Source organism: Quercus robur, chromosome 2, assembly GCF_932294415.1.
Source record: "Quercus robur chromosome 2, dhQueRobu3.1, whole genome shotgun sequence".
Taxonomy (NCBI): Eukaryota; Viridiplantae; Streptophyta; class Magnoliopsida; order Fagales; family Fagaceae; genus Quercus; species Quercus robur.
This window is the reverse complement of record NC_065535.1, coordinates 76,906,631-76,933,377: the sequence shown is the minus strand read 5'-3', so window position 1 is coordinate 76,933,377 and position 26,747 is coordinate 76,906,631. Positions and strand designations below refer to the sequence as shown.

Sequence of the window (26,747 nt, the reverse complement as noted above, 5' to 3'; positions counted from 1 at the left end):
TCCCAAATCTCTCTCTATGTCTCCAAATCCCCGTGTAAATTGTAATTGCAATTTCTAGGGTTTCTTCGAACATGGCGGACTCATCGCCACCGCGATCACGACGAACACGATCGCAATTGCAATCGCAATCGACGATGACGAAGATAACGGAGTTGGACGTGGACTCGTTGGCTCACTGTGCAAGCTACCTCGACAACCTCCAAGACCTCTCCAACTTAGCCATGTCCTGCAAATACCTCAAACGTGTCGCCTATTCCAACTCCATTTGGCTCCGCTGGTTCAGGTTCTATGTTACTGTTTTTTTTTCTTTTTTTTGGTGGCCAAAGTCTATATTACACCATTTTTAGTTTGGATAATTTTTTATTTTCGTTCCTAAATACATTGTTGATTCTTACACTTTGTTTGGGAGTTCATAGAGAAATAAAATGGAATGAGAGAAATAAAATGGAATGAAGCGCGATTTCGTTTGGATGTTTTTAAATAAAGAAATGAGAATGAATGAAATGTAGTAACCTCGTTTGGAGGGTTTTGATTTTCAGTTGCTTGCCTCCTTTGTTGGCACCTTATTTGATTGGAGACTCACATCTAGTGATTCTCTTAACTTTTTTCTTGTAAAGAGTTATTGTTTCTTTTGTATTTTTTTAGATGTTTTATGTTTTTTGCATAAAGTAGTCTTTTTTTTTTTTTTAATAATATTTTTTCTTACCTATATATAACACCTTTATAATGAACAGTGTAATATTATTTTATAACAATATTACTAATAAATAAATAGCTGAATGTACAAGGCTATTTTAGGATTTATTGTGAAAATTTTCATAAACCTTATTTCATTTCATTCGATCTACCAATTCCATTTTCTCGCTCTTAAACTTCCAAACAAATGAATGATTTTTCCGTTTGTTCTATTCAAACACCAAAACAAGGGAATGAAAGAAATATTCAAAAATATTTATTTTCATTTATTTCCCTCCTCCCAAAAGCAGGGCAAGATTCTGTTTAGTTGGATTGATGGAAAAATGTTGGGAAGATAGAAACTATTTGTGTTGTCGTCCACTGTGTGTTTGGTAGAGAGGATTGAAGAGTGACATGATAGATAGTATTATTATGTTCTTATTGTTATATTATTATTTAACATGGAAACCTCACCAAATTTGGATCCACCCATGGGGAGTAAACCATGGATACATGACCCTACCCGTTAGAACTATGTATCAAGTAATCTAGGGGGACTCCTAGTGGGAATCGAACCCAAGATGCTTGGGTCTATAGCTCATCTTAAGCCTTCAACCACTAGGCTGCACCTTTGATGGTCACTATTATGTTGTTATTAAAAAAAAGTAGAAAGATGGAAAAGTGGGGGTAATTTGTAGTTTCCTTCTCAATACCATTTTCTTTCATCTTCTCTTCCTAATTTGGAAGGAATAAAAATGGTTGCCCAAATGGAAAAACTCCATCCCACCAATTTTCATTTCTCTCCCTTTTCACTTCAATCAAAAAATGAAAAATCACAATTTTCTCTCCATTTTCCATAATTTTTGTTTTCACCTCAACCAAACATAGCATAAGTTTTTTAGGCATTTAAAACAATTATAGTATTAAAATCACTTATGAAATGAAGTTTGGGTTTCTATTTTTATTAAAGGAAATGTATACCAATTATAGTTATGGATATTGAGAAAATATCTAACGTCATTTCTTGGATAAGTAATTTAGGTTGTGGATTTTGTTGTAAATGGTTTGTGTTATCAAGTTGTTATTGTGTGAGTAATTCTTGTGAGGCTCACTGTAATTAGTGAGTGTTTTTGTCACCGAGCTCAAGATAGTGAAAAAGAATGAAAAGTCGCCTATGTGGAAGTGAAACATATTGATATTTGTAATGCAGATGGTCTTCTGCATTCAAGTCTTTTATAGTTTCTCACCAACATAGGGAGAGTTGGTGGGTCAAACCTGAGAGGCACCACTAAAGCACGAGGCCTTTGGCATGGTTGAGATGATTCTTAATCTTTGATAAGCTTGATATTTGGTGAGTGTGGCGACTATAGGAAAAACAAATAAATTGAAAGGTGGGTTTGTGAAATATTTATCCAATAAGAAGATAATAAGTGGTGTAATATTGGCCAAAAGTTACACTAGGTGTAACTTGAATTTAACTATATCATATACCATATAATTAAAGTTGGGTCCTAGAAAGCTGTGGTTGCACAAAGTTATTATCTTTTCTCCATGACAATTGGTTACACTTTCCTTTGTCAAGTGAATACTCTTTATTAAAGACATGAATAAATCTATAATTTTCATATAGCTTGGGGTGGTTTCAAATTAAACCCTAAATTTAAAATCATGATTTTTTAATTGTTTCAATTCACGTCTCCAATGAGTCACTATAACAAAAAAATAACAGAAAATTCACATAAGCGGTGACTAAAACCTATTTAAAAGAATTTTCATGTGTTATTAGAAGACCTCTAGTATGTTTATATATATTTAAAGGTCTCTCTCTCTCTCTTATTTATAAAATTTTAACTAAAGGGTCTGTTGCACATTTGACATTCAATTGGATAGGGAACATTAACTTGAATAAATCGTATAATTTCCATATAGTTTGGGGTGGTTTTAAATTAAATTCTATATTTAAAATTAAGATTTTTTAAAATTTTTTTTTCAATTCATGTCTCCAATGAGTTACAATTAACTAATCTAACAAATATTCACATAACTGAAATGTTTGTTGTATATTTGGCATTCAATTGGATAGGGAACATTGGCCACAACAAGTACCTTCTAACCCCTCACAACCGTTAGAAGTGAGGGAAGCATATTTGGCGAGGCGCACGGCATTGCAGAAGTTCAAGTTCTTTGATCCTTTTGTTGGTGACATGTTAGCACTTCATAAACCTTGCAACCATATATTATTGGAGAAAAACACTTTTACCTTTTCGCAGGTATTGAAATAAGTACTCCATTTGTTATGTTTTCTTTCCATGATGCATTGGATTTAATAAAATTTCTATGAAATCTTTGCGCACAAGTCTCATGATGTGTATTTTGAGGTTATTTTTTTTGTTGGTGATAGGATTTATAATGATTTGACACTTTTATAAGTATTGCTTGAGGGGGAAAGGAAAGAAAAAGAGGGCGAAGAATTTAGTAGTTCTGAACTTTCTTTCGCATTCATTGATGTGGCAGCACAACCAAGATCATGTTAGAATTTTTATTTCAGATTTTTGTTGGATTATTTTAGATTTTAAGATTTCACTTGTTGATTTTAAATTCTTGATTGGTTGCAGTTTTTAGATAGGATTATCTTTTATTCCTGTAAGCTCTATAAAAAGGCTTTTTGTGGTTTTATTGTAATGGGAGACGTTTGATGAATTAATTTTCAGATTGGAGATTTTCCAAATTGTTGGATGCTGATTCCTAACAGTTTAGGTGTTAGTTCTTAAGTTTCTTGCTTGGTGCTGACTCTTGGCAACCCTTAAGTGCTGATTCTTTGGGTTATCTTAAATTTATTTTTATGTTCTTTTATTTTCCTATTGATATTGTCTTTGCATTAGCTTGGTATCAAAGCAAACTGATCCATCCATTTAAAATAAAAAACCTCAAATCAGCCGTGTGAATGCCACAAAAATACCCCTCATCACCGGGAACACAACCTTCAAGCCATACATAAAGCACCCGCAACCCATAATCCCAGCTGCCGTCACTCTCAGGGACCCCAGGACCTCAGATCACAACCTGGCCAAACAAACCCCAGACCCAGTGAAATTGAGACACAAACCACCTTGTTGCTGCCAACTTCTGTTGCCGAGATGCACTGCTAAGGCCAGTCATGTTCGCTGCTGTAACTTCCAGACCTCTTTGCACGTGACTGCTGTCAGCCTCACTGATGCCATTCTCCCACTTTTCTCCAAGTACCTGTGAAGGTCTCAAACTTGACCACAACTTAGAATTTCTTAAAACAAAGTTTGACCCGATCCAGTTTTGAAAGACTAGGACCCAGCTTGTAAAAGCACAGTAACTATTAGCAAGCTGTAGGACCCAACCCATGACTTTCATACAATCATCACTTTAGGGCACATCAACCAGACAACGACTCAGGTTTTGTTCCACACTTCCACTTATTTTCTGATACTTTATTTTTTTTCAAGCATTATGGCATCTCCAAACCACCTATGGATTTCAACAATTGGTTTTGAAAATTGGTTATTCAAGACCGACCAATTCTTTGTAAAACTTTTTTTTTTTTTGATAAGTAATAAGTTTTATTGATATCAAAAAAGGAACACCCTAGTACACAGGGAGTGTATAGGGGGTCAACAATTCAAGTACAAAAATTACAAGAATCAAGAAAATCAAGAAAAGAAAAGAATGATTGGTTTTGTATAGCAGCCAACCAATCCAATAAAGTTCTAAAGAAAAATAACTTAAGGTCTGGTATGGATCTCTCATTTTCTTCAAAACACCTACTATTTCTCTACCTCCAAAGACATCACATTAAGCAATGGGGAACGATTAACCAAATATGACCATTTCGATGACGACCAAACCTGCCTGGCCAACAAGCTAGAAGCCCCACAATAGATTGCGGCATAGCCCAGCTTACTCCAAATAAACCCAACACCATAGACCGTAGATCCATAGCAACTGGACAATGCAGAAAGAGATGGTCAACTGATTCACCATTACACTTGCACATGTAGCACCAATCCAGTATCCAAACCTTCCTTTTTTGTAAATTATCAACTCGTCAAGCATTTCCCTAAAGCGGTTGTCCAAACAAAGAAAGCTACTCGAGAAGGAATCATCTATTTCCAAATACTTTTCCAAGGAAAATAGTAGTCATTGGAGTCCACTAAAATACTATAATAATCCTTAACCATAAACCTCTTGTCTATATTAGGTTTCCAACACATCTTATCCTCACCAAACCGCCTTACTGAAGAACCATAAATGGTATCCATGAAACCCAACATAGCCTCTAATTCCCGAGTATGCACACCCCTAAAGAAATTTACATCCCAAAAGAGAACTCCATTAGTGGACTTCATAAGCTTAGCCACACCAATTCTTTGTAAAATTGGGTTTATCTTAAGTGAAAGAAAGGTTTGGTAGTCCAAAACGAGGGTTTTTTTTAGAGCTTTGGAGTATTGGAACCATTATAAGAACCTTCACTTTAGATGCCACTAGTCTCGAATTACTTGGGAAAGAATGAAAGGTCTTTGTATAACCGATGACTTTCATACAATTATCAGTTTAGAGCACATCAACCAGACAACAACTCAGGTTTTTGTTCCACTTATTTTCTGAGACTTTATTTTTTTCATGCATCATGGTATCTCCAAACCACCTATGGAATTCAACAGTTGGTTTTGGAAATTGGAAATTCAAGATGGATCAATTCTTTGTAAAATTGGGTTTATCATATGTGAAAGGTTTGGTATGCCAAAATGAGAGCTTTTTTTTTTTTTTTTTTTTGTAGAGCTTTGGAGTATTGGAGCCATTATAAGAACCTTCACTTTAGATGCAACTGGTCTCGAATTACTTGGGAAAGAATGAAAGATCTTTGTATTGTATATTTCCAACAATATTTTTATGAGAATCTACCCCGATCTTCTCCTAACAATTTTCAAGATTGAAGAGATAATATACCTATAAAAAAAAAGATTTTAGAGATAATGAGGCAATGGTTGACAACCAATTGCACAAAATAAGATGAATGCTCTTACATTTTCTTGTACTCCGCTTACTCATGAACTATATCTGCCATGCATCAAGACTTAGAATATCTAAAGAAAGCTGTTCAAGACTTGACTGTTTAGACGAAGCAAATGAAGACCCAACTTGATTAAATCGGAGTCCCAAGGATGGTAAATCACAATGAGCTTACTGCTACCTGCATAGAAGATGAGATTGATAATGAGATATCGGTAATAGAGGAGATTGGTCTTGACATGGAAGTACAAATGTCAATTTGAAGTTGTTTCAATGATCATGCAACCAGAAGAGTCTACTATAGAGCCTAAACAACAAGAACCCTCTATGCTTGAAGAATCCAACATGGTGCATGAAGATCTACACTTGATGAAGTCAAAAAGGTTTATATGTCAATTCCACATGTTGCTTTTATGATTCCATAAGAGTATAAAGTGGCAGAATGTAAGGTTTTTCTATTCTTAGTGCTCCCCAAGGTGATTTCTGAATTGAAGCAAGCGTAACGTGCCAAAGTCCTAATTCTTCAACACAAACTTGAGGTTGAGTTTTCTCCAACCAGGGGAGTATGATCCAGGAGCACAACCAAGATTAGTTAAGAATTTTTATTTCAGATTTTCATAAGATGTTCATAAAATTATTTAAGATTTTACTTGTTCCTTTTATTTTGAGTTCAGGTAGAGATTATCTTTTAGATTGGGATTAGTTTCTAGATTAGTTTTAGTTTTTAGATAGGATTATTTTTTTATTCCTGGAAGCTCTATAAAAAGGTTTCAGGTGGGGGTTTTACTGTAACAGGAGACATTTGATGAATAAAATTTCAGATTGGAGATTTTCCAAATTGGTGGGTGCTAATTCCTAACAGCTTTGGTGTTGATTCCTAAGTTTCTTTCTTGGTGCAATTCAAGGCGACCCCTAAGTGTTGATTCTTAGGCTTATATATTTTTTGTTCTTTTATTATCATGTTGATATTGTCCTGTATCATTCATTCTGATTTTGACTTTGCTGTACACATTAACTAGGGCCCAGTGATTGAAATGAGAAAGATTGATAACTTTTTAAGAAGAATGTGTTATGATCTCCTTATACTAAGTGAGGGTACCGCAAGCATAACTTGTATGAGGTGAGAATCTTACATGCCTTTTCTCTTGTTCTGAAGTTGATGTTACATGCAGTGATATCGTAATTTCTTAACCATTATTTAGGGCCACTTGCATGTGTTCATCACTGCCATTATTAGTTAAGAGGTTATCTACATTTCACTGTCAAACTTGTAATCAAACTGGACTGGGAGGGTGCAAATTACTTATTAATAATTTCCTAGGATAATGTGGGACATAGATTCCTACTTTTTATAGAAACAAGAAAATGAACTAAATTGGGATGTATCTGAGAGCTATTACAGGAAAGGTTATAAGAGGCATCATATTAGCAATCTATTTTTTCAGCAGTGGCTCCCTTTTGCATGAGTATTCTCTTCCCATGTATTGCTTTATAAAAAGATAACTACTCGTGAGGCTGATAGACTATGCTCAATAGACATTGGGCTCCTTGTCTTTTACTACAGGTTGCACCCTTGGACTTCCATTTTACATATTTTCAAACTGATTGCTTATAAATTTCTTTCTGAAATGTGCAAAATTTAGAAATTGATTTAGTTCATAGAGAAAGAGGTGTCATCTCATATGATGTCTGATGTGCCTTTTCTTTGTTATATGTCATCCTAACGTGAGCCTTAGATCTATTTAACGTATTATATGAAAATTATTAGCACAGTTCCAATTTCCACATGCGAAGGGTTATCCAATTGAAAAAAAAAAAAAAAAAAACTGTCTTAACCTTCTTACCTTTTGCTTATAATCGTTCAATTTGCAGGTCATTTCCCCTTAATGAAACTTCTTTATTTCAAAGTGAAACACAAAGTGAAGAAAATGTGTTGGTTACCGCAAGCTGCGACCGCTCCATTCGTATATGGTGGGAGGTATTTTATGAAATAATGTTGGTTTGAAACCCTTTAGCAAACAATAAGTGAAATTTGTGGATATTTGTGATCTCTGTTCTTGATCTTCTATGCTTGCATTCACTGTGACAAATTGGAGGAACAAATATTATTTCTGGTTCTATTTAATACTTGGTCTCATGGTAATTGTTGCTACTATCAGTGGCAGGATGATACTGTTTATCAGCTTTCTGGGTTTGTGTTTTTACCTTTTCTAGACCCTAGATATCTATTAGTCTCTTGGTTTCATTGTAGGGTTCTTGCCACCGACGTTTTAGGGGCCACGATGGGCCAGTCTTTACCTTGTCAGATAAATTGTTAGGTCATGGCAACAGCAAAGTATTGGCAAGTGGAGGGGAAGATGGTACCGTTCGCCTTTGGTCCCTTAAATCTGTTGGCAAGCGTGGCCAGAGTGCTTTAAAGGCTACTCTGTATGGGCATGAGTCATCTGTAAAGTTGATGTCTGTTGCAGGGTGAGTTTTTCATTCACTTAGACTAAGATAAAACAAATTTATTAATGGACACTAATTATCTTTGAGGATTTAAAAGTTTGCTCTTATATTATGCTTGTTGTCGTGTTTCTCTCTTTTTCTATCTCTCTCTTTTAATTTTATTTTTCTTTGTAAGTTATACACACATTGAGTGAGTCTTAAAGACTCAATCCCATGATATTACCATCCATCTCATTATTATGAGGGGAGGAAGCCATTTGTCTTAGAGTTCATCAGGACTAGTTGCTTAGTTTTATGCTTAAAGAATTGGGAATCCAGTTGGAGATAGAAGAATCATCACCTCTTATTGTCATTGTTGCAGCCGGCTTGTGTAATATAATTATTTGACCAATGAGTAATCTGTTTTTTTTTTTTTTTTTTTTTTTTTTTTTTTTTTTTTTAATTGGTATGTAAACATGCATCTAATGGGTTTTGGAACCCTCAAGCACACCGCCCATTCTGTACTTATGGGAGATAGGTGTCATTTGATTTAGATTTCATTGACATGAGTGACATATAGAGCCAATGGGTTTTATTTTAAAAATTAACGAACCACAGAATCAGCTGTATCTCATAAAGAACTTTTAAAAAAATGTTTGGAACATTTAAATTGTTTGTTATCATTATCTTTGTTATTATGCCACAGGTTGCTATTTCTTCTAACTGAACTGACCAATGCTTGCTTCCACCTTTCTTCCAGGCATAAAACTTCTCTTTTGGTGACCCTTTCAAGAGATTCCAAGGTACCCTTAACTATAGGTTTTATGTAACCTTTTTTTTTTTCCCTCCAGTTTTTATACATAAGTTTCCAACATTGATTCAGTTTTGGAGTAGTGAGCCAACCTCTTTTTTTTTTTGTGAGAAATTACACTTTTCTACCCTAAACTTTCACCGCATTTACAATGTCCCTTAAACTTTCAATTGTTTGAATGTGCCCCCTATTGTCTAAATTGGATGTTAAATGGGATGGAAATTGGGTGTAATTATGAAATTTCCCTCATTGATCACATTAAAAACCACAATTTCCATTTAATATAACTCTCAATTTTTGACGGTAGGGGGTGTATTGTTACAATTCTCTCAAATTGTCATGTCAATCAAGCAAATTGATAGTTACAATTACTATTCATACTTGAACATTTTATTATTATTTGTACTTCTTGCACATGTTGAAAATCATTTAGGGCCTTTTTGGTTCACCATTTTTAAAATATGTTTCAAAATGGGCAAAAACAGGTTTTGAAAATATTTTCCCAAACATTTTTTGTATAGGTTTTAAATGTGAAAGAAAAAAAACTTTGTTTGGAAAATTTATCTCTATTAATTTTTTTTTCCTCTCAATCCTTCTCTTCCATGAAAAATGAAAAAAAAAAAAAAAAATCATAACCACCACCACCAGTTCAGAACCTCAAATCACAACAGCAAAATCCACCACCTCAAGAAATTTTATTTATTTATTATATTTTTATATATATTTTCTAATCCAGAAAGAAAAATTGCAACAGCAAACGTCCAAAACTCCAACAATCTCAAATCAGCAAATCCGCAACAATTGCAAAAAAATCCCACCACTAGATGATGTCACCGCTGTAAATGCAGCCTCCACAAAAGATCAAGGAGGGAGTGGAAAGAAAAATTGTGATTGATTGGGGGCAATACAGACTGAGAGCATGACTGCGATAGGTTATTGCACAGTAGCAATAAAGAGGATGGTGGCAAGGATAGCTTGGACAAAGAAGGCAGACGACAACATAGGTGGAGGAAGTCCTGCAGCCTCCTCTGTAAGAATGCTTCCACCGAACCCATCATCGCTCTCCTCCATCAATCCAAGTACTCTGACATCTCCCTCCAACCTTTTTATCTCCCTAACCCATCCCATTGTTGTTCCCACCCTCGGTGGATGATGTAGAGGGAGAGAGAGGAACGACTGAATGAAAAAAAAAATTTATGGCGTGTATAGTAATTTGAGAACAGAAAACGAGGGAAAATGCCCAAAAGATATTTAAAATTTTTGGTGTTTGCACAGTAAAATGAGTAACCATTTTTAAGTTATGCTTTTTGGAAATAACTGGCCAAACAAGTTTTCTATAATGAGGTGACCACATTTTGTCTTTAAATCATGAAACCTATTTCTAAAACAGGCAATTAAACATGCTCTTAGTTTCTTAGTTTGATTTGGACCATTTTTTAACCTTAAAAGGAAGCTATCCATGAGGAAATTGGAGAGGAACCTAGTGTTATGTGCCAATTACCATTTAAATTCCTGCATATGTTTTGATTATTTATCATTGGTAAATTATGTACGCACCAAATGGTCTTGAATCCACAACCTCAACCTCCACCATATTCTTATAGGAGGAGATGCCATTTGAGTTGGGGCTTATTGGCATTTATTACTCGTGCAAATGTTCCATGCTTTGAAGCCTAATATAGAATTTTATGGACAAGTGATCATAATTTTTGGCTTAATTATGATTTTTGTGAAACAAAGTAGTGCTGTAGTTTTCTGTTCTGATTTGTATGAGTTGTTGTTATACTTGAGTAGATGGTTGATCAGTGCCAGGGATATATATGCAGCCAAACATAACTGGGTATTAAGCTTTGTTTTCTTTTTGGAAATGAGTATGGAAAAAAATAATGAGCAATTGTTCTGGCTACTGCTGACCAAAATTGTGAATCAAGAACTTCACCTCATTTTTTCAATTGGATTTTCTAATACAAATCTGTTTTTTTTTTTTGAAACTTGTAATCTTGAGATTGGTTTTTCATTTAACAATTATGGAGTTTATGATAGGTGAGGGTTTGGGATACAACTAAATCATCTTCTGTTGATTCATCATGCTGTGTGGGAAAGGCCTCTCTTTCTGGGTCACCTGTAAATGTGAAGTGCCATGAGTCTCTGCTCTATGTGGCTGCTGGTTCCTCTGTTATTGCATTCGATTTAAGGATAATGCGAAAAGTTCTTACTGCTGCAAATCATCAACCAAAGTTGCACTCGTTTGAGATGTTGCCTTCAAAATCCTTGATCTGCACTGGTGTTGGTGGGAGGTAAGATGAAACCCGAATTCAGTTTGAATGAATTTTTGGTGGATCCCAACTCACTCAGTTATACAAGGGGACCATCTAAGGCAATGCTGGGACAGTAGTCTCATTGTCATTGGATTTTTTTTTTTTTAAATTTTTTAAAATTTTATTTTAATTTTAATTTTTCTTCCTCTTTTTGATCCCTGGAATATTTCAAGTTATTTGATCCCTGGATTATTTCAAGTTATTCTACATATATGCTAAATTTTATATTTAACATTATTTGGCTAAATATGTGTTTAATGCTGCAGAGCACTGCTTTGGGATATTAGAAGAAACCAGGAGACGAAACCAGAACCAATAGTTGAGTTGGGTGCACACACAGGCTCGGTGTCATTCTTGCACATGGATCCATACAAAATAGTTACAGGAGGCCGTAAGGATTTTAACATTAATGTTTGGGAGACTGACACTGGTACACAAACAAATTCATTGAGTTGCCGTTCTGATGATTTACCAACTACTGGCTCTGGGTGTACTGCCCTTGCAGTAAATGGTTGTCGTATTGTTACTGCTTGTGGTGGTGAGGGAATTGGCGTTGTCCGCTTTAGGGACTTTAAAAATGCTACTTGTCCTGTTGTCAAATTTGAAAATGAGCATGCTTCGAGGTTTTGGGATCCACAATCTTATAGTGATACTGATGGCTCAGATGACTATACTGATAGCTCAGATGACTATTCTGATTACTGATGACTCAAATTGCCGAGCAGATTTACTTGTTTAATGCATAATTAATAGCCCGTAGTCATGTGGGGGGTTTTTGTTTTGGGGTATAGCGGACAGACACCAGATCAGTGTAATTGTTTTTCCTCTTTACAAAAGGTGTACAAATGAAAGGAAAAACATATTGAGATATGTTTTGTTTATTCTGTTCGCAAGGTTTTCAAAATGCTGCAAATGGACAAATTGCTGATTTGCAAGACAATGCTATATCTCTATTCTGTTGTGTACTCTATGGCAAGCTTGCGGGTATATTCCATGCAGACCAATGTTGCTGGATAGACCATAACTGATAACACCATAGCCATTTTGAAATTCTTGTACTGATAACTGGAACCCTTATTGCTATTGGCACCTTATATGTACATTTTCATATGCGCTTTGCAATTTAGAATGGGAATGAAAAGTTGTGGGCTGTGCCTGATATGGTTTAGTCAAGAATGATTGGATGATTTCAGTGCTGAGACTGTCGAATTAGATGGTAGACGAATCTATTAGACTAGCCAGAGGGAGGTTTTATTTATATCCAATAATCAAGGGTTTGTTTGGTATCATTGTTTAAACAATAATTTTTTGTTTAAACACTATAATACGTATTTTCACAACACATATTTTTACAACACTTTGTCACTCATACATATTTTTACAATACTTAAACAACGTTGTTAGAAATCTCTTACTAAATGGACCCCAAGTATTTTGTATCTTTTTTACCTATAACAAAAATTTCTCTATCTTAATTCTCACCTCAATACCCTCACAACCTCCACTCCATCCATAGGTTTTTTTTTAATTCGAAAGCGAAAGCACTCCATCCATCTTTAACTCCGCATTAAGGTTTGATTCTATTTCCATGTTAAGGTTTGATTCTATTTTAATATTGATTTTGCCGTCCATTTTCATTCGAAATATGCATTTTTAGTGCCTATATTTAATTATTTCACAAAATACTAACTTTAAGATACTATTGAATAACAATTATTGTTGTAAGAAGAAAAAAATATTCACTTCAAAAAAAAAAAAAGAGAAAAAAATATTATAGAATATCATATTACTAATAAAAATAGACAGCGTGGTATATAAAAACGAAATCAAACATTTGTGGTTAAAATGAAAGTTTTAATATATAAAAGGCTAAAATAAAAACAACTTCAAACTTTTAAAGGTCAAAATTAGGGCTGTAAATAAATTTATGAACAAATTGAGCTTAGCTTGAGAAAAAGGTTTGTTTTGCAAAGAAATTAAATTCAATCTCAAGTTTAGGCTTAACTATTAAATAAGCTAAGCTCAATTATAATAATATGTTTGAGAATAATTTCGTAACTAGAGACTCGATTCAACTTATAAAAGACTCTATTTAACTTATAAATAAGTTTATATGATATTAAATTATTATTTATAATTTATGATAACACATACCACCCGTTTTTGTTTAAAATCATAAAATTTTAGAGGGGTACAAAATTTTAGACGTGATTTTATTATATAAATAAGTTTTTAACTAATATCTATCTAAAAAAAGAAGTTTTTAACTTATAATTATAGCTTATAGGCTCTCGCCTATTCCTGTTTACAACCTACTTAAAATTATAGTCCAGTCTAAAACTTTTGTTTTGTTTTTGTTTATTAACCAAAAAGGTGTATGAAATTTGAGTCAAGATTATTTCTAGTTTTCCTAATTTTTACCTTCAAAAAAAAAAAAAAAAAAAATCCTAATTTTCACGTGAAACAAGCAAAGAGAAGTCGTGCGATATCAGCAGCAATCAATCCACAAAATCCCGTGGCATGATTCACTTATACAAACACATAACACATGCTCAGTCACAAATCTTTCTCTTCCTATTATAGTTGCAATTTTCTAGGGTTTCGGAATATATACATTTCCAACGAATTCGCATTCTGTACATCGTGTAATTCAACATGGCGGACTCATCGCCATCACAATCACAATCGCAATCGTCGACGACGACGAAGATAACTGATGTGGACGAGGACTCGTTGGCTCACTGTGCAAACTACCTCGACAATCTCCAAGACCTCTCAAACTTAGCCATGTCCTGCAAATACTTCAAACGCGTCGCCTATTCCGACTCCATTTGGCTCCGCTGGTTCAGGTCCTCCTTTTCCTTCTCTTCTCTTTACACTATTTCTAATTTACTTTTTTAGTTTATGAGTTACAAAGTACAAACTGTGTGTACGGAATACATTGCGCCACGTCAGTTGAAATTGCTTTTTGAAAACACGATTTCAAGTAATGTACTTTTAGTTTAAGGGTAGTGATAGTTACACACCACGTGTAAGACACACATTGCGCCGCATTGCACCACGTCAGTTGGAATTGCGGTTTGAAAACAGGATTTTACAATTAAAAACTGAAATTGTGTTTTGAAAATGCGATTTTCATAGGCTGTGTATGGCTGTATGCAACAATAATTAACCTTAGTTTAAATAAACTGTTGGTCCTTAAAGTTTATCTTTTATTGACGTGTCATCGCTTCATAGGGACTAAAGGCGATCAGTTTTAAGTTTGTTTGTTAGTCTAACAGCGTGTTTGGAAAAAGAGTAGGGTAGAAGGTAAAGGTGGGAAGGAGAGGAGTGGGGAGGGGAGTATTCCCTCTTTTTTGGATGTTTGGATGTTTTAAAAATAGGTAAATTATACTTTCCCCCTCCCTTCTAGCTATTGGGTTGTTCACAATTTCCCTAAACTATAAAATCGACCAATGTTCCCCCATAAGGGCCATAACTAGTGAAAATAAGCAAATACCTCCTATTGTTTGCTTTGCTGTTAACACACAGCAGAATCTTATGATTCCTTTATTCTTCCATACCAAAGTTACTAAAATACCATTGACCCAATAGACTATAGCTTGGGGGGTGGGGGGAGTGTTATGGATGAGAATGTTACTGTCTGTCTTGGCTTCCTTTGAAAAAAGCATTCACAGATGAAAATTTTAGAAGGTTTTTCAGTTGTGATAAATACAAGAAAAATGCATCTCATGGGTTCTTTGGGTGGAATTATTCAGAATTGTTAGGTCATTTGCAATTCCTCCCTTAGAGCATTCACATCAGTTCTTTTAAATTTTCTGTCTATTTTACACAAAAAAATCTACTTTTTCTATTTTACACATCCACTTTTACAAAACATCACATCAGTTTATCTATTCTACACATTTATTTAATAAAATATTCATTATTTTACAATTTTTTATTATTCACTCCCTCACTGCCCCTCTCTCTCACAGACCCACAGCCACCATCACCACCACCATCACCACCCAGCCGCCATCACCACCATCATTAGAAACCAAAAGCCATTAAATCAGAAACCAATCTCCAGACACGCCAATCAAAACTCCATCAGAACCCACCCGATCTCCACCCAAAATCAAAGAAAAATCAACATCAGATCAACCAACACCGATCAACCCACACAGAGAAAAATCAACGCTGATCAAAATGCCATTATCTCCATGCCTCCACGCCTCCACACCTCCACACATACCCAGATCAACCCACAACCCAAATCAACCCAAACCAAGCAAACCCACACAAACCAAGACCAACCCACACCATAAACTCAGATAAACCACCATCGAGACCTCCCCACGTCGCTGCCATCGATCATCGACCCAAACCCACACTGCCACCATCGAGACTACGTCACATGCCACGCACCGATCTCGCCACGCTGTGACCCACATCGCCAATCTCGCCACGTTGTGAACTCCGGTGGCATGCTTTGAATGAGAGAGAGAGATGTGAGAGAGGGAGAGAGAATTGAGGATGAAAGGATGGAGTGGGTTTTTTGTGAGAGAAAGAGAGAGCGCACAGCGCACAGCGCCTGAGAGAGAGCACAGCGCCTGAGAGAGAGGGAGGTGAGAGTCAGGTAGAGAGGAGAGAGAAAAAACTATTAAAAAACTAAATACACATGCTACAGAGCCCGTGTAAATTTACACGGGTACTGTAGCTAGTTGATAATTTTACAAAAGTTTACACATTTTTAAACGGACTGATATGGAGTGTTTTTTGGTTCAAAATGTGTAAAAGTGGTCAAAATTTGTATTTTACACATTTATAAAAGAATTGATGTGAATGCTCTTAACAATTGGGTCATTTTCAATTCCCTTCAAGGGTATTTTAGTCATTTCGGTATGGAATTTAAAAGAAATCAAAAGAGTCAGTTGGGTCCTTAAAAGCAAAGTGGATGCCAGGGCCTATTTACTTATTTTAAATAGTTAAGGGGGGACATTAGTCGATTTTATAGTTTAAGGGGAAATTGTGAATGACTCAATAGATAGAGGGGGAAAGTGTAGTTAAGCCTTTAAACTTTACAGTAAATGGAGGAAGCAGTGGGGAGATTTTCAGTTTCCTGTAAATTTACATGTGTGTCAGATCAGTTTGTATGGGCATTTACTGGTGTTTATGGTCCAAATGTACATCGGGACAGGAGGTTTTTATGGGAGGAACTTTGTGGTTTAAACAGCTGGTGGAGTGTTCCTTGGTGTGTGGGTGGTGACTTTAATGTGGTTAGGTTCCCTTCCGAACGATTGGGGTCTAATACTTTCACTGCTGCTATGCGGGAGTTCTCCAATTTTATTTCGGAACAGGGCCTCATTGATCTGCCTCTGCAAGGGGGGACTTTCACTTGGTCAAATTCTAGAGAAGTTGCTTCGAAGGCTAGGCTGGATAGATTTTTGTTTTCTGCAGATTGGGAGGATAAGTTTCCAACAGTTGCTCAACGACGGATGTCTAGGTTGTGCTCGGATCATTTTCCAGTTGTCCTTGAGGGTGGATCTTTTCAGAGAGGGAGTAGGCCATTTAGATTTGAGAATATGTGGCTCAAGGATGAGGGTTTTGTGGATAGGGTTAGGTCTTGGTGGGAATCCTATCAGTTTCAAGGTGCACCGAGTTTTGTTTTGGCCAATAAATTAAAGCTCTTAAAAAATGATTTGAAAAGATGGAATGTGGAGGTGTTTGGTCATGTTGAAGATCGGATTAAAAAATTGTGGAAGGACCTTAGTGTTCTTGAGAATTTGGAGGATAGTCGGGGTTTATCAGCGGAGGAAACAGTAGAAGTGGGAAGAATTCGTGATGAGTTAGAAAAAGCTACTCTGCTGGAAGAAATTTGTTGGAGGCAGAAATCTAGAGTTCTCTGTGTTAGGGAAGGAGACAGGAATACTAAATTTTTCCACCGTATAGCTAACTCTCATAGGAGGTTTAATTCTATTGATAGACTTATGGTGGAGGGGGAGTTGTCTTCGGATCCGGCAGCTATAGCAGATTGTATCTCTCAGTTTTATAGGCAGCTTTATTTTGAGGATGTGGCTTATAGACCTGTCTTAGATGATGTGGACTTCTCTAGTATCTCGGTGGAGGATGCAAGTTGGCTAGATAGACCTTTTGAGGAGGAAGAGGTGTTTGGGGTAATCAATGATTTTAATGGTGATAAGGCACCTGGTCCGGATGGCTTTTCCATGGCATTCTTCCAGTCTTGCTGGTGTGTTTTGAAAACAGAAATTATGGCTGTCTTCCACAATTTTCATACTCAGGCGGTGTTTGAGAAGAGTCTTAATGCTTCGTTCCTTGCCCTTATTCCTAAGAAAGTGGATGCTGTGGAGGTAAAAGACTTTCGGCCTATTAGTCTAGTTGGTGGGATTTATAAGATTATCTCTAAGGTGTTGGCTAATCGGCTTCGTAGGGTGGCACATGGGCTTATTTCGGATTCACAGAATGCCTTTGTGAAGGGTAGACAAATTTTGGACTCAGTCTTGATTGCTTCTGAATGTATTGATAGCAGATTGAAGTCAGGAGTCCCGGGTGTGTTGTGTAAATTGGATGTGGAAAAGGCGTATGATCATGTGAGCTGGGATTTTTTAATGTATATGCTTAGGCGGTGTGGTTTCTCTGAGAAATGGAGAAAATGGATAAGTTATTGTATTTCAACTGTAAAGTTTTCCATTTTGATCAATGGTAGTCCATCTGATTTCTTTGGAAGTTCTAGGGGGCTTCGGCAAGGTGACCCATTATCTCCTCTGTTGTTTGATATTGTGATGGAGGCATTAAGTCGTATGTTGGATGTGGCTGCCTCTGCTGGGCAATTCTCAGGCTTTTCTGTGGGTAGTACGGCTGGCCCATCAGTGATGGTGTCTCACCTTTTATTTGCAGATGACACTCTGATTTTTTGTGATGCTGATCCTTCTCAGATTGCTAATTTGAGGGCGATTCTTGCTAGATTTGAGGGGGTGTCAGGGCTTCGTATTAATTTGGGAAAATCTGAGTTGGTACCTGTTGGTGGGGTGCACAATTTGGACACTTTGGTGAGTCTGTTGGGGTGTGGGCAATCTTCTTTACCTTTGAAATATTTGGGCCTTCCTTTAGGTGCTAAGTTTAAGGATTTAACTGTTTGGAATCCTATCCTAGAGAGAATGGAGAGGAGATTAGCAGGTTGGAAGAGACTGTATTTATCTAAAGGGGGTAAAGTGACACTCATTAAAAGCTCACTCTCGTCTTTACCTACATACTTCCTTTCCCTTCTTCCTTTACCGGGTAAGGTGGCTAAGCGTATGGAGAAATTACAGAGAGATTTCCTATGGAATGGGATTGGTGGTGAACCTAAAATTCATTTAGTTAAATGGGCCAAGGTTTGTAAGCCGTTGCAGGTTGGGGGGTTGGGTATTAGACGTTTGGGAAGCTTTAATTCTGCATTGCTAGGAAAATGGTTGTGGAGGTATGGCATGGAGACTGATGCTTTATGGAGGAGGGTTATAGAGGCAAAATATGGGAATATTTGGGGTGGATGGTGTACGAAAAAGGTGACAAGTCCTTATGGGGTCAGCCTGTGGAGATACATTAGAAGTGGCTGGTTGAACTTCTCTAAATTCCTTGTATATGATGTGGGGGATGGTACTAGAGTGAAATTTTGGAAGCATGTGTGGTGCGGGGAGTGTACTTTCCAAGAGGCCTTTCCAGAGCTCTATTGTCTTAGTAGGTCAAAGGAATCCTCGGTGGCTGAAGTTATGAGTTGGTCTGCTGGGAGATTTCACTGGAATGTGCAATTTCGTCATCCACCACAAGATTGGGAAGAAGAAGCCTTTGATCGGTTTATGGGGTTGGTCTATTCTTCGACAGTGCGGGGGTTTGGCCCAGATAAGGTTTGTTGGAAGCCTGCTAGGAACAGAGGTTTTGAGGTTAGAGGATATTATAGCTATTTCTACCCTCCTACCCTTGTTTCATTCCCATGGAGAATGATATGGAAATCAAAGGTTCCTCCAAGGGTGGCTTTCTTTTCTTGGTCGGCTTCCTTAGGTAAGATCTTAACAACAGACAACCTTCGTAAAAGACGTGTGATAGTGCTTGACTGGTGCTATATGTGTAAGAGATGTGGGGAGTCGGTAGATCATCTTCTACTTCATTGCCCCGTAGCTTGGGAGTTGTGGTCTTTGGTTTTCTGCTTGTTTGGTGTCCAATGGGTTATGCCTCATACTGTTCTTGAGTTGTTTGAGGCTTGGCAAGGAAAGTTTGCACGACATCGTCACATTGATGTTTGGAGATTAGTGCCTCACTGCTTGATTTGGTGCATTTGGCGTGAAAGGAATGCTAGAAGTTTTGAGGGCTGTGAACGTTCTTTGTTGGAGATTAAGTCTTTTTTCTTGCGCACTCTCTTTGAATGGAGTGTGGTTTTTTCTCATTTTTCTTGTTCTTCTTTTCCTATTTTTCTTGATCGTTGTACTTTTGTTTCTTAATTTGTGCCCCCATAGTACATCCCCAATGTACTCGGCTTGGCACTTTTTCTATTATTAATAATATTCTTACGTTACTTATCAAAAAAAAAAATTAAGTAAATGGAATAGAGAGGATGGGAGGGGAATGGTCATATAAATTGACAATTATGATTCTCATTTGCTAATTTTAAAGAAATATATATAAATTGACATTGTAAGGGCAAAATTGACAATTTAAATTTTTTTAATATAGGTGTGTAAGTGTAACCCCTCCCCCTCTCTCCTTAAAATACTTCAAATCATGGTTCATTAAACCTTACCGCTCTCCTTTCCCTCCATCAAAACAAGCTGGAAAGACAATCACTTAAAGTATTTTAGTGATTAAAAGTGACAACTTTAAGTTTGTTAGGACTATTAGCGTATTGTGACCTTTTATTTTTATTTAAAAAAAAAGGAAATGTGTGTCAATTGTAGTTTTAGATACTTGAGAAAATATTTAATGGCATTTCTCGGATAACTAATTTAGGTTGTGGATTTTGTTGTAAATGGTTTCTTTTCATCAAAATGTTCTTTTGTGAGTAACCCTTGTGACTCACTGCAACTAGTGAGTGTTTCTTGCTTCAAGCTGGACGTAGTGAAAAAGAACAAATATTTGCCTGTGTGAAAGTGAAACATATTGATCTTTGTAATGCAAACAGTTTTCTGCATTCAAGTTTATTATAGTTGCTCACCCCATAGAGGGAGTTGGTGGGTTGAACCAGAGCTTGAGCTCACCCTATTAGGGGAGAGCCAGAGGGGCCACCAGGCCAAGAGGCCTTTGGCATAGATGAGATGATTCTTAATCTTTGATAGGCTTGATATTTGGTGAGCATGGTGGATATGGGAAAAACAAATAAATTGAAAGGGGATTAGATGACATATTTCTCCAATTAGAAGATAATAGGTGGTGTAATGTTAACCGGAAAAACATCAGATGTAACTTGAATTTAAGCATATAATATACTATATAAGAAAGTTGGGTTTACTCCCTAGGAGTGGGTCCAAAGGGCCCTGCCTTGATGAGGATCCACTTCATCAAAAATAATAATAAAAGTTGGATCTTAGAAGCCGTGGTTGCACACTATGACAAGAGGTTACAGTTTCCTTGCATTAACTGACTGCCCTTTATTAAAGACTTGAACAGATTATATTGTTTTGATGTAGGTTTTTTTTTTTTTTGGTTGGGGTGGAGGGAGGGGTGGGGAGTGTGTTCACATTAAACCCTATATTTAAAATTTGTTACTATTAACTAAAAATAACAAACGTAAACATAAGCTGTGACTAAAATCTCTCTTAAAAAAAAATTCATGTGAAATTTTAAGGCTTCTAGTATGTAATATATTTGTTTTGTTTTTTTTTTCCTTTCCCTTTCTTTTAAGTTTTAACTGAAGGGTCTGTTGTATGTCTGGCATTCAATTGGATAGGGAGCATTGGCCACAACAAGCACCTTCGAGCTCCCCACAAACATTAGATGTGAGGGAAGCATATTTGGCAAGGCGTACAGCACTGCAGCAGTTCAAGTTTATTGATCCCTTAGTTGCTGACATTTATACATTTCCAAAACCTTACAACCAAATATTATTGGAGAAAAATGATTTTGTCTTTTCACAGGTATTGAAATGAGTACTCCCTTTGTTATGCTTTCTTTCCATGATGCATGGGGTTTAATACAACTTCTATGATATCTTTGTGTACAAGTCTCATGATATATATTTTGAGGTTTTGTTTGTGGTTGATAGGATTTTATAACGTTTTGACACTTTTTATAGCTATTGCTTGAAGAGGGGTAAAAAGAAAGGAAAATACCGGGGGGGGGGGGGGGGAATAATTTAGTATTTCTGAACTTTCAAATTCATTCTGACATTGACTTTGCTGTGTGTGTTAAACTAGGGCTCATTGATTGAAATGAGAAAGATCAATTGCTTTTTATGTGAGAGTAGTTCTCTCCTCACGCTAAGTGATCATTCCGCAAGAATAACTTGTATGAGGTAAGAATCTTACATGCCTTTTCTCTTGTTCCGAAGTTGATGTTACATGCAGTGATATAATAATTTCTCAAGCATTAGTGAGGGCCACTTGCATGTATTCACACTGCCATTATTAGTTACGAGGTCATTTACATTTCACTGTAAAACTTGTAATCAAGTTGTGTTATTAGTAGCATGTTTGGCTGAAAACTGGACTGGGTGGGTACAAATATCTTCTTTATAATTTCCTAGGATAATGTAGGACATGGATTCCTATGTGTATAGAAACAAACAAATGGACTTAACTGGGATGTTTGAAGAACTATAACAGGAAAGGTTATAAGTGGCATCGTATTAGCAATTTATATTTTCATCAGTGGCTCCTTTTTGCAAGAGTATTTTCTTCCCATGAATTTAATAAAAAGATAACTAGTCTTGAGGCTTATAGACTATGCTAAATAGCCATTTGGCGTTATATCTTTTATTATAGGTTGCGCCCTTGGACTTCCATTTTACATATTTTCAAACAAGAATTCTCTGCTTGTAAATGTTTTTTGGAAATGTGCAAAATTTAGAAATGGATTTAGTTTAAAGATAGATGTGGTCTCAAACAATTCTTTTCTTTGTTATACCGCACATCAAAACATGAGCCTTAGATCAATTTAACATATCATGTGAAGCTTATTAGCATAGTTCCAATTTCCATCTGTAAATGGTTATCCATTATTATAAAATAAAAAGAATTGTTGCTTAATCTTTTATTATAATCATTTAATTGCAGGTTGTTTCCCCTTAATGAAACTTCTCTGTTTCGAAGTGAAACACAAAGTGAAGAAAATGTGTTGGTCACCTCAAGCTGTGACCACACCATTCGTCTATGGTGGAAGGTAATTCATAAATTAATGTTGGTTTGAAACCCTGTAGCAAAGGATTAGTGAAATTTGTGGATATTTGTGATCTCTGTTCTTGATCTTCAATACTTGCATTCACTGCAGTGAACCAATTAGAGGAACAAATATTAGTTCTGATTTCTATTTCATTACTTGGTCTCATGGTGATTGTTGTTATTATTGGTGGCAGGAGGATATTGTTTATCTTCTGGGATCTTGTTTCTACCTATTTTTGATCCTCAATATCTTGGTTTCATTATAGGGTTCTTGCCAACGATGTTTTAGGGGTCACAATGGGCCAGTCACTACCTTGTCAGATAAATTGTTAGGTGATGGTATTGGCAAAGTACTGGCAAGTGGAGGGGAAGATGGTACTGTTCGCCTCTGGTCCCTTAACTCCAGTGGCAAGCGTGGCAAGAGTGCTTTAAAGGCTACTCTGTATGGGCATGAGAAACCTGTAAAGTTGATGTCAGTTGCGGGGTATGATAATTCTTTAATCACTAAGACTAGATAAAAACAACTTTTTTACTGGGCACTTGTTATCTTTTATGTTTTAAAAGATTGCACTAATATTATACTAGTTGCTCAACTTCTCACTCTCTATTTTAATTTTTTTTTTTGGTAAGTTATACACGCACCTAGTGAGTTGTAAACTCATGATCTTACCCTCCATCACATTATTTTGAGGGGAGGAAGTGCCATTTGACCTAGAGTTCATCAGCACTAGTTGCTTAGTTTTATGTTTAAAGAATTGGTAATCCGGTTGTAAATAGAAGACTCATTAACTCTTGTTGTTCTTTTTGCAACTGGCTTGGGTACTGTAAGAATTTGACCAATGAGTAATATCTGATCTTTTTTAATCGGTAAGTGACACGTTCATCCACTGAGTTTTGGAACCCACAAGCACACTGTCCTTTCAGTTGGAACTAATTGACATCAGTGATGTATAGTCAGCCGACTGCTGTTATTTTTAAATATTAAAGAATCACTGAATTAACTGTATCTCATATAGACTTTTAAAAAAATGTTTGGAACATTTAAGTTGTTTGTTATCATTATCTTTGTTATCATCCCATGGGTGGCTATTTCTAACTGAACTGACCAATGCTTGCTTCCACCTCTCTTCCAGGCATAAAACTTCTCTTTTGGTGACTCTTTCGAGAGATTCCAAGGTATTCCATGCAACTCTCTGTTTCTTTCCAGTTATTATACTGGAGTGTATAACGATGATTAACATTCACCCCATTTACAATGTCCCCCCTCCCCCCCCAAAGAAAAAAAAAAAGAACTATCAATTTTTTTCTATTGACACCCCAATTTGAAGGAATTGTTTCAATGTGCCACCTTCTTGAAAATATTTAGGTCTTGACTTTCATGTGGAACAGTTCTGTCGTACCTTAGGACAGCATCCAAATGGAAACTGAAAGAGGAACCTGAACATGCATTTTAGGTTTTCTTAAGTGACAATTACTATCTATGCTTCTTGAACATGTTATTTTTATTACTAGTTGGTAACCTGTGCAATGCATGGAAAAGTAGCATAATATGATTTAAAAAAATATGTAATTCGATAATTATTAATAGGTATTTGTTATTATTTTGTTTAAATATGTAATTCGATAATTATGATAATTATTAAAAGGTATTTATTATTATTTTGTTTAAATATGGAACCATATATTTTAGCATTACGCATTTATTATGATTGTGTTTGTATATGAAACTATATATTCTAACATTTAAAGAAAATATGATATGTCAATATTTGAATGAAAAGTTTAAATATACGATAGAATTTAAATTCAATTAAACATACATATTAAAATAATGACGTGTAAAATTGTGATAACTCAAAAGCTTATATGCCAGTTATTATTTATACTCCTGCACATTTTATTTATTGGTAAATTATGTATGCACCAAATGGTCTCAAATGCAAAACCTCACCCTCCACCATGTTCTTATAGAAGAAGGAGATGCCATTTGAGTTAGGGCTTATTGACATTTATTATTCATGCAGAATGTTCCATTCTTTAAAGCATAATATAGGATTTTATGGACAAGTGACCATAATTCCGGGCTTAATTACGATTACTGTGAAAAAAATAGCACATGTAGTTTTCTCAGTCCTGATTTGTATGAATCCATTTTTTTGATGAATGAAAAATCTTTATTAACAAAGAAGAGCAACAAAAATACAACTAGCTGCCAGCTTCATCCCACACAACAGAGGCAAAATTAGGGGGACAGCAGCTAGTATCAAAAGAACCAAAAAAATTACAAGACAAGGACCACTTTACTAGAGAATGGGCTGCCCTATTGGCTAATCTAGGAACCCAAGAGACAAAAACATTAGACAGAGCATATAGCAGGATCTGCATCTCCATAACTTTGGACCTAATTCTCCATGGGGAGGCTTGACTTGGATTAATAAGAGCATCACAACATATCTTGGAGTCGGTCTCAATATAAATATCCTCAACTTCCAACTTGGCTGCCAACAACAAAGCCTATTTAACTGCTTCAGCTTCAGCTTGGAGAGGGAAGGTGGTATTCACCTTTTGTGAGCAAGCAAAGACCAACCTTCCTCTCCAATCTCTTGCCACTGCAGCAACAGCAGAAAATTTTATTCCAATTGCAGCATCCACATTAATTTTAATTGAGAAACGCCTAGGAGGTGACCATGCTTGAAGCAACTCCGTTGGTCTCACAGAAACCATCTCAGCAGATCTGGAATTTTTGAATTCAGCAAGGAGCCTCCCAATTCTAGAATTGTATGAATCCGTTTTATACTTGAGTAGATGGAAAAAAAATGCAGCCACAAGTAACTTGGTATAGAAGTTACTTAACTTTCGTTTTGGAAATGAGTAACTAAAAAACTTAACAAACAATTGTTCAAGCTACAGGGGACCAACGAACTTCATCTCATTTTTTTAATTGGATTGCCTTTTTTTTTTGACATGTGAAATTTTGAGATTGGCTTTTCATCTAACAATAGTGGAGTTTGACAGGTGAGGGTTTGGGATACAACTGCGTCATCTTCTGTTCGTTCATCATGCTGTGTGGGCATGGCATCTCTTCCTGGCTCACCAGTAAATATGAAGTGCCATGAATCTCTGCTCTATGTGGCTACTGGTTCCTCTGTCATTGCAATCGATTTACGGACAATGCGAAAAGTTCTTACTGCTGCAAATTATCAGCCAAAGTTGCACTCGTTTGAGATGTTGCCTTCAAAATCCTTAATCTGTACTGGTGTTAGTGGAAGGTAAGATGAAACTAGAATTCATAGTTTGAATTGATTTTTTAGCAATCTGCAACTCACTTGGTTATACAAGTGGACTGTCTAAGGAAATGCTGGGACAGTATTCTCTTTGGATTTTATTATTATTATTTTATAGTTTTTCTTCCTCTTTTTGATCCCTGGATTATTTTGAGTTACTCAAACTATTTATGCTAAATTGTGTATTTTAACAATGCTTGACAAATATATACGTAAAATGCTGCAGAGCACTGCTTTGGGATATTAGAAGAAACCAGGAGACGAGTCCCGGACCTATAGCTGAGTTGGATGGACACACAGGCTCAGTGGCATTTGTGCACATGGATCCATACAAAATAGTTACGGGAGGCCCCGAGGATTTTTTCATTAATGTTTGGGAGACTGACACTGGTACACAAATAAATTCGTTAAGTTGCTCTTCTGATGAGGAGCCAAGCTCTGGTTGTACTGCCCTGGCTGTAAATGGATGTCGTATTGTTACTGGTAGTTGTGGCGAGGGACTTAGCCGTCTCCGCTTTAGGGACTTCAACAATGCTACTTGTCCTGTTGTCAAATCTGAAGATGAGCATGCTTCAAAGTTTTGGGATCCACAATCTTATAGTGATAGTGATACTGATGGCTCAGATCCTGAACGGTATAATTTGTATCTTGCATAACAAGTCTCACTACAGGATAATTTGTAGTCTTGTGGTTGTTTTAAATACTAACTAGTACTTGCCGTTGTTTGATGGTGAGGGTTGTTTTTTGGTATAGAAGATTGATCAGACCAGTGTAATTGTTTTCCTTTTTTTGAAAGGTGTACAAATAAAAAGAAATAATATATATAGTTGACTTGTTTAATATA

The 26,747-nt window shown here is 36.1% G+C and overlaps 1 protein-coding gene and 1 long non-coding RNA gene across 5 annotated transcripts; both read left to right on the top strand.

Annotated features, from left to right (window-relative positions):
• On the top strand, positions 1-26,747 carry LOC126715098 (uncharacterized). 4 transcript variants are annotated; one of them, XM_050415534.1, is made up of 8 exons: positions 1-283; positions 2,759-2,945; positions 6,735-6,835; positions 7,588-7,693; positions 7,967-8,184; positions 8,903-8,945; positions 10,997-11,250; positions 11,538-12,400. In XM_050415534.1, the coding sequence occupies exons 1-8, from the start codon at positions 72-74 to the stop codon at positions 11,974-11,976; spliced, it is 1,560 nt and encodes a 519-aa protein (XP_050271491.1). In that variant the 5' UTR covers positions 1-71; the 3' UTR covers positions 11,977-12,400. The 4 variants fall into 4 exon arrangements, with proteins under 4 accessions (XP_050271491.1, XP_050271493.1, XP_050271495.1 ...); XM_050415536.1 differs by lacking the exons at positions 2,759-2,945; positions 6,735-6,835; positions 7,588-7,693; ... (2 more) ...; positions 10,997-11,250; positions 11,538-12,400 and adding exons at positions 21,191-21,377; positions 21,657-21,754; positions 22,515-22,620; ... (2 more) ...; positions 25,635-25,888; positions 26,130-26,747 and having other exon boundaries at positions 17-283; XM_050415538.1 differs by lacking the exon at positions 1-283 and adding an exon at positions 5,483-6,556 and having other exon boundaries at positions 2,808-2,945.
• LOC126715099 (uncharacterized) lies at positions 23,802-24,128 on the top strand. Its single transcript, XR_007651797.1, has 2 exons — positions 23,802-23,999; positions 24,053-24,128. It is a non-coding gene; the product is annotated as an uncharacterized LOC126715099 (long non-coding RNA).